The 20,480-nt window shown below is 43.3% G+C and overlaps 1 protein-coding gene across 1 annotated transcript in view; it reads right to left on the bottom strand.

Moving 5' to 3' along the window:
• Nucleotides 1–20,480, bottom strand: part of PDE1B (phosphodiesterase 1B) — a 1,091,117-nt gene that overhangs the window by 297,216 nt on the left and 773,421 nt on the right. The window contains exon 8 of the mRNA XM_078688664.1: nt 14,973–15,098. Within this exon, the coding sequence (XP_078544790.1) occupies nt 14,973–15,098 (126 nt within the window). The remainder of the gene's footprint in view (nt 1–14,972; nt 15,099–20,480) is intronic.

The raw sequence follows: 20,480 nt of genomic DNA on the forward strand, positions 1-20,480 counted from the left end.
ACTAACAAGAGCTCCGCTCCAGGGAATGATGATTCTCTAGATGACATCTCCAAAGCCATCAAGGATAAGAGTGAACACCACCAGTCTCTTTCTTCTCATAGTAGATACATATCGAAGAAGCTAGAGATCATCAATTATTTCATTCAATCATTCCACTGTGGACTGGAACACAAGATTGAATGAGCGTCCTCACCAGTAAAGTTGTCACTGTTATATCATCAATTCAGACACTTCTACATCTAGTTCCTCTTGTAAATCATCAATGGGCGTACATCCTCCTTTTTCTGATCTTCCAAAACACAGGGAGGAGCATGCTTATTTTTGAGAGGAAGAAGATGTAGGAATCACTTTTGGGCGGCACAAGGAAGCTAAGTAAACATTAGTGAGGTCTTCTAAAACTGTTGTTACCTTAGTCCTGCTCGTTTTAGCGCGCTATCTTTTAACATTGCATCTGCAGTCCTGTTTTAGTGTTACTGTGTATTTTTTGTCAATATATTGGTTACATAAAGGATCTTTCTTGGATAAAGTAATTTGGACTTTTTACATTGTTCATTTCATTCATGAACACTTATGGTTTTATACATGTTTGATTTGTCATTCTCAAGGTTTCTTCTGTAAAATACATGACATTTTATTTTTTTAGTTCCTGAGTGAAAATCAGATTTAAAATACATAAAAATACAATAATACACACATTATATTTTTCCAAGTCCTGCTTTTCAAAGAGCTTCCTCATCATTATGATACTTTAGTTAGCCAGATTGTAGGTACATTGCTTAATCACTGCTTAAGATCCAAGGACATTGGACATGCACCCCCGAGGAGGTAATTTTGCTGGCATCCTTAGTGTTAGGAAGTGCAAGTGGATGCACATCTTTGATACTGTCAACAAGGGCTTGAACGAATATGAGGAAATCTCTAGGCAGATGGCCACTATGAATAATGGCTAGATTAGCTTTACTATGTCAGTATGTCATTATATATAAGGTGTACAGTCACCCTATGTGTTTTTTCATTGCTCTCAATAACCTGTGTTGTCTCACTGTTTGCCAGATTTTCATAGTTTTTATTGCGCCGTCACCACTGTATATAAATCTAATTGCGGGTTCTCACCCATGTAAATAACGTCTGCGAACCATGCTGTCAGCTTAATTGTAAATGTTTTGTTTTTTTGTTATATTTGCACCGTCATGAAACAATTTGATACCCACTGGCTGTACATCCATTTCTGAATATCCAGACACATGTATTTAATCTCTGTGAATTATGTTGGCAGTGGAACTGGAATTACTGTCCTTTACATTTGACGTGCGCCGTCATGTAATACACCCATCACTGTAAATATCCAGATGCACTCTCTGTGCGCACAATGTGCTGGTTGCTTATATGTAATTCACCTTCATGAAAGAATTTTGTCATGTCTAAATGTACCTCACTGTATTATAATGCTTCACCCTGTGTCGTCTCCATCTGCAGTATTCTTTTCTTATCTATTTAGTATAGTCAGCATTAGGCAGGAATGAATAGGTAGTCTGTTTTTAGTTACAACCGTGTAACGGTGACCCGCCGCGTCGGCACCGTCAACTTCACACTGGAGCAGCGTACACGCCGCGCTCCGTCTCTCAACCCTTTAAAAACGCACACAGTCGGTACGAAGGCTGTCATCCTGACGGAGCCCCCGAGTAATCTTGCGCTAGTGATTTATGAAGGTACATTGACACCTGTTTTGGATCACATTATATTATCGGTTTTCGGCTCCTGTGAACATCGCCCTGACGAGTTTCTCCCTTTGTATTTGTTCACAGCAAGCAGTTACTTAGCACATTTAGGAGCCCACGTGAAGTGGGTGAGTGTTGTGTGAGCTCATACACAACAGTTGTGTTTTTTACCATATGATCTTGAATATTACAATGGTAATGGTGTATTCATGTTTGTTTACTGTTTTTAGTTCAACTAAGGATCAATTCCCCACACAGACATCTTCATTACGGCCTTTGGAATTGTTGGGACTAAGTTATGCCCATGGCAAACCACTCAAAGGTGAGCGTGATCTTTGATGGAACTGAGTGTTCCTTATCTAACCAACTGAGGTGGACAATAGGCCTAATGCATTCTCTATATCATTTCATGTTGCCCACCGTTCTGCTGGGGGCTCCTCTTAACTCAACTTAGGTTAGTACCCATTGACACAAACAGCTAGTTATACCACTTTGGTGTGGACTTGGATTTTAATTGTATGGTTACTCTCTAGGTCCCCAGCCCTCCCCCGTCCTGAGGAAGACCCGTAGCTGAGGAGTACAAGTACCCCCGCCGCGTCAGGGTCGAAACGCCAAAGAAAAAAATCCTTATCCTGGGGCCTGCACCCTCTTGTGTTCTCCCCCTGCCCCCTGCCTTTTGAAAAAGCCTCACAGTGGATGACATCACTGTGTTTGTGATGAAGTAATGACTATGTTTCAAATGATGTTAGGGGCAGGCTCCCTCCATGGCTAAGGATGATTAACCTTGGCACGTTGAATAAGTTGGAATTATCTACCTTGAATTTATTCTTTCTACCTTTTTCTCTTACGTCACTGCATGAGCACCGCCCTTTGCACTTCTTTCCAAACACCACTTGCCAGTAACCAAAGACACATCGCTTGTAAATATATTATGCAATGGAATAACTAAAAATTAAACTGCCAGTATATATTGGCTTGAAATTCATTTGCGCGTATTACTTTATGTTTTTGTATGCATTAGGCCTATTTTTCTTTCCTTTTTCTTTCCTTTTTCTTGCAGGTCATAACCGCATATGATGATTATGTAATGTTTTCATTTATTGATGATTGTAAATAATTGTCTAGGACCATTTGTATCCTTTATGAAGCATTTTTAAAAATTCCAATTGAGAATACTCAGTCATGTGTCACTGTTCACTAAATCAAACTACCGATAGGAGTGATACTGAGACTTTTTAAAGGACACGATCTGTGCGTGCAAGAACTGAGACTTTTTAAAAGACACTAACTGTGCGTGCAAGTTGCACTTTAAATGAGAAGCATTGAGGAAGGCACATTGCTGAAATCCATTCGCTTGAATTAAAGGATCAGACATCATACTCCGTGAGGGCTCTGTATTTCTTCTTTGAGTAGCAATTTATTCGTGAGTCCCACCCTCATGCAACACTAGCACCCGCTGTGAGTTCGGTACCAATGGGGGAAGTTGGAGAAGAATGAATATATATATATATATATATATATATATATATATATATATATATATATATATATATATATATATATATATTATCAAAAAGGGTTGCCACTTGCTCAGAGACGCATACAAAGAACAAAGAGGGACCCCATTCTTTGCAATAAGGTCCTTTATTTCCTTACTGAACAGCATTCATTTCGAAAGTTCAATGTGACAGGCCCTACGAGTTTCGAAGCTCCTGCTTCTTGTTCACGGACCGGCGCTGTGATTAATGGCAGAGATGTTGTCATCTTTGCAAGTCCCTCATTTAAATGGTGATTACCTGCCCCCAGGTGGGCTGGTTCCGGTGCTCAGATCTTCGGGCATCCTGGGACTTGTAGGCTTGCTTTCGCCAGCAGTTTTCCAAAGGATTCTCGCCATACAATCCTGTTTCATGGCGCTGTTTATTAACCCTCCAGTGGGTATTTCAAAAGGAATCCGGTTCTTAATTTGAGCAGACTTTGTCTTTCTGCATTTGCAAGCTTCCAGTATCTCGCTGCAGCCCATATATTTCCTCCATGGTGGTGCGAACTCCACGACCTTGGCTGGCCGTATTAATTATCAAAAAGGGTTACCACTTGCTCGGAGACGCACACACATATATATATAAACCATAGGTTTCAGGGGCGTTATAGTTAGCTGGACATTTCACTCACCATAGGGCGCGTTTGCACACTGGTGAAGGGAGGAGGGCCTGAGGTGACATGTGTGCAAATACGCCCTGTGGCCGTTTTAATTTGGGGGATAAAGTCTCCTTGAATCCTGAGTGTCCTTTGGGTTCAACTAGCCCACCAGGTATCTCAAGTTAGGGCCACAGAGCTGCGTTGTGGAGAGGTGTAAAAAGGGACACGGCCTGGACCACTTCCCTGCGCGGCAGCGCAGTGGCGCTTACTGGAAGCACCTGGTGGGCTAGTTGGCCCCCAGAGTCCCTCAGGATTGAAGGGGAATTATTTCCCCAATTTAAAACGCGCCACAGGGTGTGTTTTCACACATCACCTCAGGCCCCGTCCCCTCCCTTCACCACTGGGTAAACACGCCCTGTGGGCGTTTTAAGTTGGGAGATTAAGTCCCCTTGAATCCTGAGGGTCCCTAAGGTCCAACTAGACCACTAGGTACCTCCAGTAAGCACCACAGAGCTGCGTTGCAGAGAGGTGTAAAAAGGAGCACGGCCTGGACCACATCTCTGCAACGCAGCGCAGTGGCGCTTACTGGAAGCACCGAGTGGGCTAGTTGGCCCCCAGGTACCCTCAGGATTGAAGGGGAATTATTTCCCCAACTTAAAACGCGCCACAGGGTGTGTTTGCACATGTCACCTCATGCCCCGTCCCCTTCCTTGACCACTGTGTAAAGGCGCCCTGTGGCTGTTTTAAGTTGGGAGATTAAGTTCCCTTGAATCCTAAGGGTCCTTAGGGTCAAACTAGTCCACTAGGTACCTCCAGTAAGCGTCATTGAACTGCGTTGCAGAGAGGTGTAAAAAGGGGCATGGCCTCTGAACACCTGTCTGCAACGCAGCTCCCTGGCGCATACTGGAGATACCTGGTGGGACCATCAGGATTGAAGAGGGGGGTGGCGGTTCCCGGGGCTAGGGGGGCTATGAGAACCCCCTGCAATTATGTTTTAAAAGCCCCGGGGGGGGGGGGCTGGCAGTCCCCGGGGCTGGCTTTGGGCCCCCTGTTACAATAAAAAGATTCCCTCTGGGATTTGGCCCACCCGGGGGCTAAATATTAACGAAGCGCGTTAGCCCGCGCTTCATTTATTTTTTGCTGCCGGATCCGCGGATCCTCCACGGATCCCGCAATTATTATAAAGAAAATATATTTTTGGGGGCCCTCGGGGTCCTTGTGGGACCCCCTAAGCAGGCCTAGGGTGTCAGGGTGTTTCTACCCTGCCCCTTTTCTTGTTTTGACCATTACTTTTTCTGTTTTCTTGTGCCTCAGTTCCCATGAGGCACAGGGTCAGACTGATTTGCATATGGCCATGTCTGAACTGGGGTGACAGAGTGGGCTAAAGAACGGTGATGGATTAAACCCAGATCTGTTGACTGGGTGTGAGTGTTTGATTGGTTCAGATGCTCCGTCCATCACCACCCCCTTTTGTACCACTGTGTTCGCCATAAGTTGGCAGTGTATGCTCAGACGTGAGTCCCTTTCTCACTTTGCAACTGGATTCAAGCAGGCCGGGCTAAAGACGGCTGAAATGCCAGAAACCGGTCCTCGGAAGCTTGAGTCCGGTCCAGGGAAGGCATGGCTTGGCAGTTCGGGCTGGACTGTTCCCATGAGGCACAGGGTCAGACTGATTTGCATATGGCCATGTCTGAACTGGGGTGGCAGAGTGGGCTAAAGAACGGTGATGGATTAAACCAAGATCTGTTGACTGGGTGTGAGTGTTTGATTGGTTCAGATGCTCCATCCATCACCACCCCCTTTTGTACCGCTCCTGGTAATGCAGCCATGGAACACAAGGGGAGGTGCCCCGCAGTATGAAAACCTCTGCACTGCATTGATGCTTGCCACTATTGAAAGTACCTCTACTGAAAATACAAGTAAATTGAGTACATGAGCATGTGTTGAGGTTAGAGAAAGATTTAGGTTTAGGGTTAGGATTATGGTTAAGGTTAGGGTTAGTTTAAGGCCAATACTATGGTTATGCTTTGGGCTATGGTATGGGTCGGCCTGGACATAGGTGCTGGGGTAGGCCTAGTGTCATATTTAGGGTACGATTTAGAGTTAGGTTTAAGAATAATGTGTGAGTGTTTGATTGCTTCAGATGCTCCGTCCATCACCACCCCCCTTTTGTACCACTCAGTTCTACAGAGGCACAAGATGGCTGCCAACCTGGTTTGGAGTGTTGACAGCCAATTAGAATACAGCTCGTGGTCGGGAGGGTCCGCGGATCCATAGATATCACTATTTTTTTACATTTGATTTTCTCAGCAACTAGTGAACGGATTTACACCATTTAACAAAAAGAGTGCTTTCTGAACCAAGAGCTACCTTTTGCCAAATTTAGTGTACTTCCGTTCAGCAGTTCGGGCTGTGGCCGTGTCTAAAGTTTCCTATGGGAAATTGCATGGGAAAACACGTTTTGGGACCCCCCTTTTTTTCTCAGCCCCCGCTTGATGAATCACCCCAAAACTTTTAAGGAGCAAAACAGAGCGCCCCACCAGTTTTGAAACTTTCGCGAAGATTCGTCAATTGGCGGCAAAGGTATTGGGGATAGAATATTGCGATTTTCGTATGGATAATAGGTCCTGACTATAACTACCTACTTGGGAACGTCAGTAGGTAATATACAGCGACGCAATCCAGTCAGCAAAAGAGGCGCACTCCTGGGTCAATTGCGGCCAGATTTTATTTTCAGCGGTCTCCCTCCCCCCCCAAAGTGCTGACAGACGTCCCTTTCTCAATGTCAGTTTCATAAGGTTAAAAGTAAACTTAAATACATATTATTGGTGCATGTGACTTTGACATTTACAACGAAATGCTAGTAATCAAAAAGGTGACTACCCATAGAAACCATGGCGGCCATCTTTCAGAGTGCAAATAACAAGTGCAGTGACAGTAAAAAACGAAACAATGTACTCAACAGAGTTGCAATTATCGGGTAATTCGATTTTCATGATTGTGAAGGGTTTCGAATTTCACTACAATTTGAAACATTTCATTAAGATTATTTAAACAACCATACACAATGTAATTTCGTACCCAAATTGCACTTTTCAAAATTATGCCCTGAATGGGCAATGAACCATTTTGGTTTTCAAGGTGCGGCTGATTTATATGTCGATTTCCTGATTATTGAACCTAAATGGTGATAGGGTATTTTTTCTCTTAATGGTGAGTTGGAGAGCCCTCCAACATTTACTCTATACACTATGATAATTCTAATCTTATCAGGGAGCTACCCTAAGGACAGAAAACCTATATTTTTTAGTATGTGTGAAGAGAGTTGCGGCTAGACAGTCAAAGGGAGATAATGATAATTTTTCATAGTTGTTAACCCAGGTGTACCTACATCTCTTCATCCCCACTGTGTCCTCCCGGTGTCATGGTTTGGAGCTTTATAATATATTTGGTTTCTAGTATCCGCAATTGTCTCACTCTGTCCCCTCCCCTCTCATTCTTGGGGACTTGGTTGAGGCCGAAAAAACTCAATAGATCCCTATTGCTCTTGTGGCACTCCTCGAAGTGGCGAGCGATGGGATAGTTCACATCCTTGTTATTAATCGCTCGCATGTGATCGAGGATGCGCTTTTTCACGGGATGAATGGTACTACCAATATATCGCTTATTGCACTGGCAAACCAGGCAATAAACGGTATACTCTGAGTTACAATTTAGTAGTAGCTTAATCTTCCATAGACTTTTGGGATCATTGACATCAGTTCTGTAAGCGGAAACTTTCTTACTAAACTTGCAGGCTTTGCAGCACATGCAAGGATAGAAACCTAGGGCAAGGTACTTCCCAGGCGGGGTCAGCTGGAAGTGACAGCACTTCGGGGGGGGGAGACCACTGAAAATAAAATATGGCCGTGATTGACCCATGAGTGCGCCTCTTTTGCTGACTGGATTGCGTCGCTGTGGGAATAAATATCGCGGCTCCCCACCGCGAGGATTGCACCGAGGACGAGTGGTGCGGCGGCGGTAATCTCCGTGTTTCAGATCAGAGGGACAAACCAGTCGCACTCCAGTAGCTTTTGCAATTTTTAAAAATGTTCTTTACATCCTCATTTGCATGGCTATAGGCGAGATGATCAACGCATTTCGGTATCTACAAATATCTTGCTCACGATCAACTGGTGGCTTGTCACCGCCTAATACATATATTCAAACAGTCATTACCTCATTTCCTGTTTGGTGATACAAGCGCCCCATTGCATTCTGGGAGATGTTGTTTTTTATATATTATACATGCATATTAAATACTTGTGACCATGCTTATAAATGAATAAGTATTCAAACTAATTTTAATGCCGTAAATCATACTTCCTATTTACATAAAATCATTAACGTTCCTCTCATATTTCAACATTTTTCTCGTTATGGTTCCCAATCACTCTTATTTTATCCCCCTGGTGGGACTTCTTATTTATTTCTCCCAACATTTTTACCTCTTTTTGTTAGTGCAGGTATGTATTTTTACCCCGCAACAATAATTTATATCCCTCCAGTGGGGTGAGGATACACCTATTCAGTTTGGGACTTAAACTGGTCTGTGTTCCATGCTTTTGGAATTTTCTCGATTATTAGCATTTATAAATACAGTTAAAAGCTGTCACTCTTTTCATTACATTCAGGGGAAGTTATATTATGAGTTATCATAAATGAATATATAGTTACTCTGATTGATTAAGGCCACACAGTGTTAATGTTAACAGATATAAAATGTGGCGTGACTCCTTCTGTCGCAGGAGTCTCTCTCTATTCCAAACATGTTCGTTCTTGGCAACAGTTTCAATTCCATAGAATTTAAGTTGTTTCCAGTCACTCTGATGGTACTGCTCCAAGTGCTTTGCCACGGCATTTGTTCTGTCCTGATGTATGGTGGCTCGCAAGTGTTCCATTATTCTTTTTTTCAACTCACACACAGTGCTTCCCACATACCTCAAAGGGCATGAGTATTCCATCACATATTGTGTCTTGCATGTGATTAGTTCTCAGATCTTCCAAATTTTGTTGTTTGCCATGTACACTTCTTTTGTTTGCTTTGCAATCTGACAAGCCTTGCAGACATGACATTTTAAAAAAACCTTTTGTTTTCAACCATGATTCATCTTTTTTCTTTTCTTTGAAATGACTATGGATTAGGTGATCATTTAAGTTCTTGGCTCTATTGTAGGTTATCGTTGGATGTTGTCCCACTATTTTACTCACAGTGCCGTGTAACTGTAGTATTTTCCAATTTCTTCTTAAACTTTTAGCAATTTCCTAACTTTTATGTGAGTAGTCCGTTATCAGTCTGATCAGTTCTAGATCCATTTTTAGTTCTTTCTGCTTTTGGACCAAACATCCCTCTCTTGATTTTTCATTTGTTCGTGCCCAACATTTTTTGATCATGCCTGTATTGTATTTTCTTCGTTTGAATCTTTCAAAAGTTGCAGCACTATGTTTTTGCCATTCTTCATCCTCGCTGCATATTCTTCAGATTTTGTTCAATACATGATCATTTTTTGTATTCCACGCCACTTCTTTCTCCCACCATCCCAACCTTCACAATCCTCAACATGTTTAGCCTTAACTGTAGGTCTCTAGTGAAACACCATGAAGAAATATTTGATCTTCTTCTGGACTGCTCACCGGACTTACTTTTTTTAACAGAAACGTGTCTAACAAATGACTCGGTGGCTATTCCTGCCCTGGCCCTCCTGATAGGCTATTCGATGCTCACACAGAATAGACCCAGCGGCAGGGGAGGTGGGTTAGCTGTGATATTTAAACCTGTCTACTCTTGCACTTTTTCTCCTCTGACTATACCTGACTGTGAATGTGCCCTAACATGTTTATGTCACTATATGTGTTTGTTTTTAACTTTCAAAAAGACATGTCATGGACATGGAAAGCAGGCTTTAAAGAAACATGCTGCGCGCGCCTCCTGCTGTGGGCTGAGAGTCGAGATGGAATAGGGAAGAGAAGCCCAGCAGGAGAGCTGTGCTTATTAAACAAGCCCGGGGGCCAGGGAGGGTGGGGGAGAGAGAGGGGGAGAGGGGGGCTGGTGAATGAGTGAGGGGAGGGGGCTTAGGGTCTGCAGATGCCTGCTGCGAGGATGGCCGGAGCAGGGTTTCCCAGACAAAGTAGTAGCCTGATCCACAACAGATGGTGGCAATGCTTGCTCCCAACAGCTGTAGGCTGTGGGAGTGAACATTTACAGAGAAGGTGGGACATGCACCCACCTTTGGCCATTTGCGTGCTGTCTTTCTTAGAAAGACGCACGCAAAGGCCAATAGCATTTGAGCAAAAAAAAAAACACACGCACTGGCATGTAGTCCGAGTTGGAAGCTCTTACAGAAGCCCTTACGAAAAGCCTTGCAGTGAATGCGCTGAATCAGGCGAGACCTAAAGAGAAAAGGGGGCAGAGTAGGAACACCATTATCTCCTAGGCCTCTTGGGGGGGGGGGGAGTCACACAGGGACCCAGTATGGCCAAAAAAGCCATTTGGTCTGCTATAATTTCAGCAAGAGTCATGGCTCCTACCAAAAAAAGCAAAAAAGGAAGCGCAGGCTCCCACGCTCCTTTACTAATAGACCCTAGGTCCCGCTGACATTTATAAGACAGACCTCCCCCTCCTGGGGCTTATAAATGCACCAGGGACCACAACCTTCCCAGGGCTTATTCATTGTTAGAGGGGACTCTTCTTGGACTCCCCCCACAACAAGAAAATAGGGGCCCCCCCTCCTGGAGCGATGAATGGACCTGAGGACCGCCATCTCCCAGATCCGGCTCCTGCCATGTCCCGGGGTACCCACCCCCAGGACATAACCATTTGCTGTGACTTAGAGGGAGCTTTACTGCTGCCGCAAAGTCACAGCAAACAATACGCTTCCAGCAAACGAGAGCTGACAAAATGCTCTTGCTTACTGGAAGCGGAATATTCGAATGTTTCTCTGCCCCTGTCAAGTGAGCAGGGAAACAGACAAATTACTTTCAGATACAGGGTGGATGAGTAAGTGTGTGAGTGACTGTATGGATGAGTGAGTGGGTATCTGAATGGCTGCATAAGTGAGTGGCTGGGTGTGTAAGTGTGATGTAGGGGTGAGTGAGTGGCTCTTTGAGTGGGAGTTTGGTTAAGTAAGTTGGTGTGTGAGTGGCTGTATTGGAGAGTATATGTCTGAATGAGCGGATGTGTGAGTACTTGTATGGATGTGTCAACAGGTATTTAAGTGGTTGTATGGGTGTGTGAGTGAGTGTGTAATTGGTTGTATGGGTGGGTGAGTGGCTGTGTTGAGAGGCTATATGGGTGAGTGAGTGGATATGTGAGAGACTGTATAGGTGAATAAGTAGGTTTGTAGTCACTGTATGGGTGAGTGTGTGGCTGTATGAGTTGCTGTATGAGTGACTGACTAGTTATATGAGTAGCTGTATGTGTGAGTGCCTGTATGAGTGAGTGGGTGTATGAGTGGCTGCATGGATGAGTCAGTGGATGTATGAGTACTGGAAAGGGTCTGTAAATGGATATGTAAATGCTTGTGTGGATGTCTGAGTGGGTGTACCAGATGTTGTATGGGGTGTGAGTGGTTCTGTGGATGACATTATCAGTGATGTAATTGGAGATGTCATCGGTGATGTAATCAATGATGTCACTAACCATGTAATGAGTAATGGAATATGTGAGGTCATAGGCAGTGCATTGCGGGGGCGTAAGTTACAGTTGGCTCAGGTAACTTTAACTGCTGAATTTCTATAGTTTTGTACGAGTGAAATGTGAGCCTAACTACAATGTCCCTAAAATCTTTGTTTTTTAGGGAACACACACACACACACATATATATATATATATATATATATATATACACATACATACATAATACTTACATTTACTTTTTCCACGCATATTCCTTTACCTTTTTCATTGTAAAGGCATGAGTGGTAAAGGCACATGAGTTGTAAAATCCTGCGTTGTAAAGGTTATGTTTGAAAATGGAAGTCAAGCTGTAACGACTGTACGGTAAAGCTAATGCATGGTAACTGTTGTGTTGTAATGACTGTTTTCCATTTAACACACATGCACTGCAAATCTCTGCACAGTAAACTAATGTAGGCCCAGTGTGATTTGAACAAACAGCAGCAAAACTTTACATGAGTAAGCCAGTAGACATCACTCCAGTGGCACAGGTAAAAAGGCCTATTCACTTCCACTGATCACTACACGGTATGCTGCTTCCACTGCACTTTTGTTACAGAACTTGACTTAACTTGTGCTAGCTCCTAGCTAGTATAGCAGCCTTTCACCACGATGAGGTTCAGCTCTATTGGTGCCTCTCCTGGCCCAACATGACCACAATCCATGAGACAGACCCATTTCATGGCATAAACACATGATCCATGTTCTCCATGACAACAAAAAATCAACACCAGGGATCCAGACATCATTGCATCTGGGGCACTCAGGGCAGGGGTACACAGCTATCGTCATCATGTGAAAAACTTTTAATTCCCAACAATATATTTTCTAAAATTCCTGGGATCCACATTTACACTAATCTTGGACCTCTGTACGGATGGTAATGATGACAATTTGTAGCACAGAGCACAGTAGTGAGTCAAGTTAGGTTATGCTAGAAGAGTCTCAGTGGTTCGTATTTAGGATGAACAAGTCAGCATCCTGATCATCCACCTCACCATCATATACAGATCTCTGAAACAGATGTGTTTCCCCACGGATATTCTAAATTAGAGCTTTGTGATATGGCATAAATGCTGGGCAACATTCCCTGTGCCCATTTTTAAGTGTTAATAATAATGCAACAGGCAGCTCCAGTTTGCTCCAGTTTGAAACAATATATTCCACTGACTCCAGAAAAAGCTAAATCTTACATTGCAAATATTACCTTAAACGATAATCTTGGGAATTAAAAGAACAGATCATCTATATCTATTTGAAAATACCAACTCGATGTATAAAAACATATATTAGAAAATACCAACTCGATGTATAAAAACATATACTTGACAGACCAGTACATTTAATTATATTTAGTTGGAAAATCACTTAATTTTAAGATTTCTTTGCCTGAATCGTAAACGCAGAAGCATGCAAATAACGTTTGAATATTTGTTTATGTATTTGCAATTTCAATAAACTCTGATTGATCCAGTTATACTATCAAAAGGAGTGTAACGTTTGTATAGTGTGTTTTACACACAGCACGGTGAGGGAGTTTTAAAAAAGGGATGAGGCCCCACAATTATCATATGTATTTATGTTATGAATCTTACCTGTACTCAAAAGACATTACAGTTCTGAAAATTGTGTCCCCTATGGTAGCAATAAAGAGTTACCTAAAACGGCTCCAAAGACAGCCGCGGCCGGTAGTGGGAGTACCGGCTGGGCGGTGACGTGGGGAAGGGGAGGGGTAGGGTGGAGGGTAGTAATGTATGGATCACGGACTTTAATAGGTAAGTAAACGTATAAATTAATAAAACGAATTTCGTTGCGTGCACTGCATCACCAAATGCGATGCAGTGCGTGCAACGAAATTCATTTTATTTATTTATATGTTTACTTACCTGTTTAAATCCGTAATCCATACATTACTACCCCCATCCCTGCCCCTCCCCCTCCCCACGTCACCGCCCTGCCTGTACTCCCACTACCGGCCGCGACTGTCCAAAGAAATGATGTCACAAGGCTGCCATCAAGTAGTCAAGTAGTATCAAGTAGTCTGTAAAATCCAAGGGGGAGAGTTACTATGGTTTAGCATCGGGGTTGTGTCACTTTTGTGGCGCAGCCCTGACACAACATAATTTTTGCAATTTACTAAGCCATGCAAGGCCAATTTCCATGGCTGTGCGTGGTTTAGTAAATACAAAGTAAGACACGGCAGCGCTTAGTGCTTCCTTGCGATACCATGCATTGAGAAGGCCCTCCACGGGAGGGGTATGGGCATTGCCATGCATCAACAGATAGATTTTGGCATATTCCCAGATTTACTAATGCTACTACACCTGGGAATGGGTCAAAATGCTATGCCTTCCCAAGTTAGGAATAAGGAGTAGAAATATCTTTATTTCTACTCGTTATTTCCTCTTTCCACATGGGCTGCATTCTGCAGGACACATAGAAAGAGGAATACGCCTCTAAGGATTTTTTTGTGTGCAGGAAGTTATCCCTTTATGCACAAAAACAATCTTGCCTGTAATGACATGTAATTGTACAATGGTAAAAGAGTGCCTCTGTTGCGCTAGTGGTACAAAAGGGGGTGGTGATGGACGGAGCATCTGAACCAATCAAACACTCACACCCAGTCAACATATCTGGGTTTAATCGATCACCGTTCTTTAGCCCACTCTGCCACCCCAGTTCAGACATGGCCATATGCAAATCAGTCTGACCCTGTGCCTCGTGGGAACAGTCCAGCCCGAACTACCAAGCCATGCCTTCCCTGGACCGGAAACAAGCTTCCGAGGACCGGTTTCTGGCATTTCAGCCGTCTTCAGCCCGGCTTGCTTGAATCCAGTGGCAAAGTGAGCAAGGGACTCACGTCTGAGCATACCCTGCCAACTTATGGCGAACAAAGTGGTACAAGCATAAGGAGACAGAAGGAGCGCCATATCTTAGTAGTTATGGCGCTTTTCAGCTCTTTCGCATTCACGCAACGCAGCACAGCAACTTTCCTTGCTGCATTGTGTTGCACAAATGCCAAGTAAATCTGCCCCAAATTGCAGACAGTGTACTACAGGTTGCCTGACTCTGGAGTGTACTTAGGTTCATGTGGGATGCAAGCACAGGCAGACAGTCAGAAACAGGAAAGAGTGCAACCAAAGGAACAAGTTCCTTCAGAAGATGGTGAGTATAAGAACCATATTTAATTGGCCCACACATGAACAACAGTAAGAGAGAATGGAAACTGAGAAGTAAAGAGTGACATGCAACTAAAGCACAGAAGAGGATGAGCAGAAGGATGGGCCTAGAGAGTTGGAGGCGATGAGGTCAGGGGACACCAAACATACAGTAGAGCTATGTAATAATTAAAAGATAGGGACCAGGTGCTGTTTTTCTTATTAAAAGCAGGCAGATCGACTCACATAAATTCATCTTTGGTCAAATTAACAAAAATATTCAACTCTTCATCTTGCATAATCCGGAAGACGGCGCTGACGTGGTGGTTTTCCAGCACAGATCGGTCATTGTACAATATTGCGCAGTCAGACCTATTGTGAGAAAAAGGTAAAAATCTGTCATTTTTGCAGAATCGGCAATTTCTATTAAATAATAAGAGCACATCACCGAAACAATCCATTAATTACGTTCCCTTCTTCCAATATGACCGTGAATGCTATTTTATGATGGCAGCTGGAAAGAGGTACAGAAAACATGGCTTCTCTTAAATGCAAACTTTTAGTTAATGTCCGCTTCAATTATGAATATAAGATAACAATGCTTAATATGTCACAACTGATTCGCTCAAGAAGAACTACTACTACTACTATTATAACTACTTCTTGTACTAAAACTACCAATAATATTATTGGTATTATTATTAGCACTTGATTGCAATAATAAAAGGTAACATATTAATATTTCATAATAGCAACCACGACAAAGTTTCAATAGTAATTAGAAAATATTATAAATATTGTAACATTTATTAGAATTTTTAGATATATCACATAACATACCAGTTTGTGTGGAGTGCATAAGCGTATTCACACCTTGGAATATTATTGCGACTCCTCTTGTCAAGAAGAGTGCCTATGCAAGGGACTGGCAACTTAGGCTCTTGTTACAATGTGTGGTGCATTAACGCCTCGACATTACCACACCCATACCTAATAACACTACGGTTACGCATGCTTCGGTTGTGAGGTCACGCTTTCACGAGTTCATGAGAACTGGGCAGTCGCGGCTCGCAATACTCACGGGTGGGGGTTCGTGGGGGGGGTTCGCTTGGGGTTCAAAGATTGTTTTATTTTAAACTTACCTGACTGGGTCTCGCACCACCTCAGCCCCTGGGCTGAGTCCTGCGTTTAACGTTTTCCTGATCCTGAACAGGAACAAAGCGAAACAAAAGGGGATGATGGACGGAGCATTTGAGCAAATCAAACACTCACCCCCAGTCAACTGATCTGGATTAAATCCATCACCATTCTTTAGCCCACTCAGCCACCCCAGTTCAGACATGGCTATATGCAAATCAGTCTGACCCTGTGCCTCATGGGAACAGTCCAGCCCGAACTGCCAAGCCATGTCTTCCCTGGACCGGAAACAAGCATCCTGGGACCGGTTTCGGATTCATAATCCTCATCAGCCAGGCTATCTTGAATCCAGTGGCCAAGTGAGCAAGGGACTCACGTCTGAGTATACCCTGCCAACTTAGGGCGAACAAAGCGAAACAAAAGGGGATGATGGACGGAGCGTTTGAGCAAATCAAACACTCACCCCCAGTCCACTGATCTGGGTTAAATCCATCACCATTCTTTAGCCCACTCAGCCACCCCAGTTCAGACATGGCTATATGCAAATCAGTCTGACCCTGTGCCTCATGGGAACAGTCCAGCCCGAACTGCCAAGCCATGTCTTCCCTAGACCGTAAACAAGCATCCTGGGACCGGTTTCGGATTCATAATCCTCATCAGCCAGGCTATCTTGAATCCAGTGGCCAAGTGAGCAAGGGACTCCCGTCTGAGCATACCCTGCCAACTTATGGCGAACAAAGCGAAACAAAAGGGGATGATGGACGGGACAGGAACAGGCATTCGCTCTCCCTTCCCGTAAGCCGATCACAATGATGCAATGGCAGCGTTCTGATTGGTGCGGACAGAGCCCAGCCGGACGCCTGTAGGGAGGCCATTTTCTCTATGTAGGCTGCATGCAGCCTACATAGCAAAAATGTAGAGTGCGCATGACTGGTTTAGTCGGCCCCAGAAGGCCGACCCAACAGTCAGGGCCCAAATGTGGGCAAGCCACTCCTCTCTGACCCGCCTACCCAATCCCAACCAGGCATACCCTCCCGCCCGCCCCAACCATCCCCTGCCTTCTGCTTTCTCACAGTGCGAGAAGCAGAAAGATATAATGGTACTTAAAATACCATTTTATGTTTCGGCTTCTCACACGTAGAGAAAGCAGTGGGGCGACGCTTCTCCGCCCTAATAGAGGAGCTGGACCTGGGGACTAAGATGAGGGAATCAGGCTTCTGCATTGAATGCTACACATTATTGCTCATCTGAGGGCTGCATTTTCATGCACATTGTGTCTGTTTTGAGCAGGTGAAATATATAGAGAGAATAACCCATAGTATTCCCATAGTAATACCGACCACATCTGGAATTTCAGGCCACATGTAACCTCACTCTTTAGTTTACACAAGCATTCAAATGAAAACTGGGTATAGTTATTCAGCCCTTTAACAGGATCTATTATGATAGCAGTAGCACCTTAGCTGTGGAGCTGCATAATGTTGTGCTCTATACGTTTACTTGTCTATATATTCAGTGTGTGATAGCATTATTACCATGTGTTCACTTTAATAATCAAAATGTTAATTGGTGGCTACATTACCTATAGAGAAAACCACATTTATATAATCAAACTATAATCCATATTTGCTCTTGTTAATTGTATTCGTTTAGCTGTCATTTTTACTCTTAAAATTGGCATGACTGTGAACAGGCCTAAGATAGTTTAACTCTTTTTTTATTCATTGCACTGTGAGTTTCATGTTGTTCTTTCCTTTGCAGGTGCTTATCAAGCTTGTTAGCTAGAACAGTCTTTCGTTTATGGTTGAGAACTGTTAGATTAGACATTTTAATTAGAACTTGGCTGTGTACATGCAGTGTGTGGGGATGGGACAGAGCCTCCTCTATCAATCAGATTGGGCCGTTGCTAACTTCAGGGCCATGCAGCTGCATACTTTTTTGTTTAACGCTTGGGACCTAGGGAGACTACCAGCTCCCAGAGAACATTGTCTCCTTCAGAGGGAGTTGGTGGGAAGAAGTTTCCAGAATAATTTTTCATGCATTAATAGTGTTTTCCTCAGAACAGTTTAGCAGAGCCTGTCCTCACTTCGCAGAGAGAAGACTTTCCTCAAATTCTGCTGATTCTCCCTGCCTAGGGTGTTGAGTTTCATGCATGCACCTGTGTCTTTTCCCTTGAACCTTAATTTGGTTTGTTTGCTGCTGACACCTTCCCCTTAGAACTGCCCCCAGCAACTTCTGATGTTTTATTTAGAAAAGGGAAATTCTTTTAGGGAACCAATTTATCTATCATTCTGAGATCTCAGTGTCATCATATTTTGCATTTTTTAAATTTATAATATACAAATTTCCTTTGCACAATTATATAGACATATGCTTTTCAGATAAATTAACGTACTCAATGATTGAGCAGCATAGTACCTTTAGTTGTGGCCTTCTCATTCAGTTCCCAGCCATCAGCATATAGGGCCATATTATCAAGAATGGCGATAACGCCCTTGACAATATGCCCTAGAGAATTCCAATAGAAGCCCAGGTTCTGGTGTCAAGGACATTAAACCTGGGCTTCTATTGGAATTCTCTAGGGCATATTATCAAGCCCCTTATCGCCGCTTTAGCGGCAGTTTCCTGCCGCTAAAGCGGTGATAATGTTATCGCCATTCTTGATAATATGACCCTTTATGTTGATGGCTGGGAGTGGGAACTGAATGAGAAGGCCACAACTAAAGGTACTATGCTGCTACACACCATAAGACAAAATAGTATACAGAGTGATAACGCTAAAAGCAGATGAGACTAAGCTTGAAGATACAAAACAAAGAAACACTCAAGAACAAGCTAAAGCGACAATAGGAGGCGCTGCCAGACACAGACCAAACAGGTGTCTCAAATATATTAGAGATTTGGTACTCACCAAAACCCAAATTGAGAGAGTTGTATGACCTCAGAGACAGGCATCGCAACCCCAGAAGAAAGTCTTGGGGTTGTGCTTACAAAGCTGTTCATAGCAGCAGGCCCACCAGACTGCCAAGTGGGGTCAGAACAAATCCATAGATCTTCAAAAGAATAAGAGTTCATTCTTTTCAATGGAGGATAAGTCAAAAGCCAGGTTTCCTTAGTTTCCTGTGAGTACTAGAGATGACCTAGAGGACAGAACTTCCCAAGGCCTTAGAAATGTGTTGCCTGAACCATATTATCAAGCCCTGACCAAGCGACCACTGCTGTACACCAGTGGTAACACTGCTGCCCGTTCTAAAAACCACCATCCAGTATTGATAATGCCAAAAAGAAAAATATTGGCTTATGGATTGTGTAGTTGGAGGCATTTAAAGATTTCATTGATGCCAACTAAGCAAGTGATGACAAAACGATTATAAAGTGCTTAAAAAATATTGCTGGCGATGGTGTAAAAGACATCATAAAGAAAATACCCTGAGTTGATGAAATTATGTATGACCAAATCAAATCATCCAAGAACCTCAAATTCAATCCACTGCCAAATACAGACTATGAAAGATATGTGTTTGTTCAGGAACAACAGAAAGTGATTGAAATCATCATTGAATTTGAGGAGGACCTGGATAAGCTCAGCAAGCACTGTATATTCAACAAGTTTAATGATGAGCGAGCTATACGTCTCAGAGTCTTTGATGTCTATCTGTCAGATTCATTTAGAAGATTAATTCTAAAAGAGATGCTTAGATAGAGTCCTTGCAGCTGCTAGAGCTGAGGAGTGAGCTGATCAACAAGCTGCTGACCTTGAGGCCGGAGGTGTACAATGTGAATCCGTCATGAAAAGTAAGACAAGGCCAAAGGACGGGAGACACCGAGCTGTGTCTCCCTAGAAAAAGAAGTTGTGCCTTAGGTGCGGACAGTCATTTCCACATGGAGGAAACTGTCCTGCTATCGGACAGATTTGCAATGGCTGTGGTCAATGCGAACGATTTTGTGATGGTGTGCAGGTCTAAAGAGAGAACAAGTGCGTCTCTGCGCAAAAACAAAATGGCCGCCCGGACTCTCCACAAGTTGCATTCAAAGCATGCCCACCAGGCCTAGTGGCAACAACACCTGAGACAAATAAACACCAAACGATGTTGAGCATCATCTAAATCATCATCAAAGGGTTTCTCAGCCTCAGTTTCCAGTTAAAGTGATAATAATAGTTGTGCAATGTCAATGTTTACAAAGACATGCCTATGTAGTCCCATGTGAGAAAAAACACTGGATAAAGAGGAGTCAACATGAAGAAGCACCATAGATATTCGAACATTGTTCAAAGATCTCATTAAAAATAAACGGTTGTTCGATACCTTTCATGATTGATAGTGGTGAGTCGATAAACATAATGCCTGAGGAGAATTATCAAGAGTTGCTTCTGTTGCCATATCTTACACCATCGAAAACTAAAGCCTGTACATGGGCGGCATCGACACCACTAAAAAGTATAGGTTATTTTCTTGCTTAAATGAAGCACATGAAAGCAAAGGTACAAGCACCCATTCATGTACTTCAAGGTACCAATTCAGGTGCCTGCCTGCTCAGTTTTAACATTGCTTCTGATTTGGGACTGATCTCAGTGAACTACAACATGAATGCACATCATGAAATAGTAAGTCAGTT

This window comes from Lissotriton helveticus, chromosome 1_1 (genome assembly GCF_964261635.1).
Source record: "Lissotriton helveticus chromosome 1_1, aLisHel1.1, whole genome shotgun sequence".
Classification (NCBI taxonomy): Eukaryota; Metazoa; Chordata; class Amphibia; order Caudata; family Salamandridae; genus Lissotriton; species Lissotriton helveticus.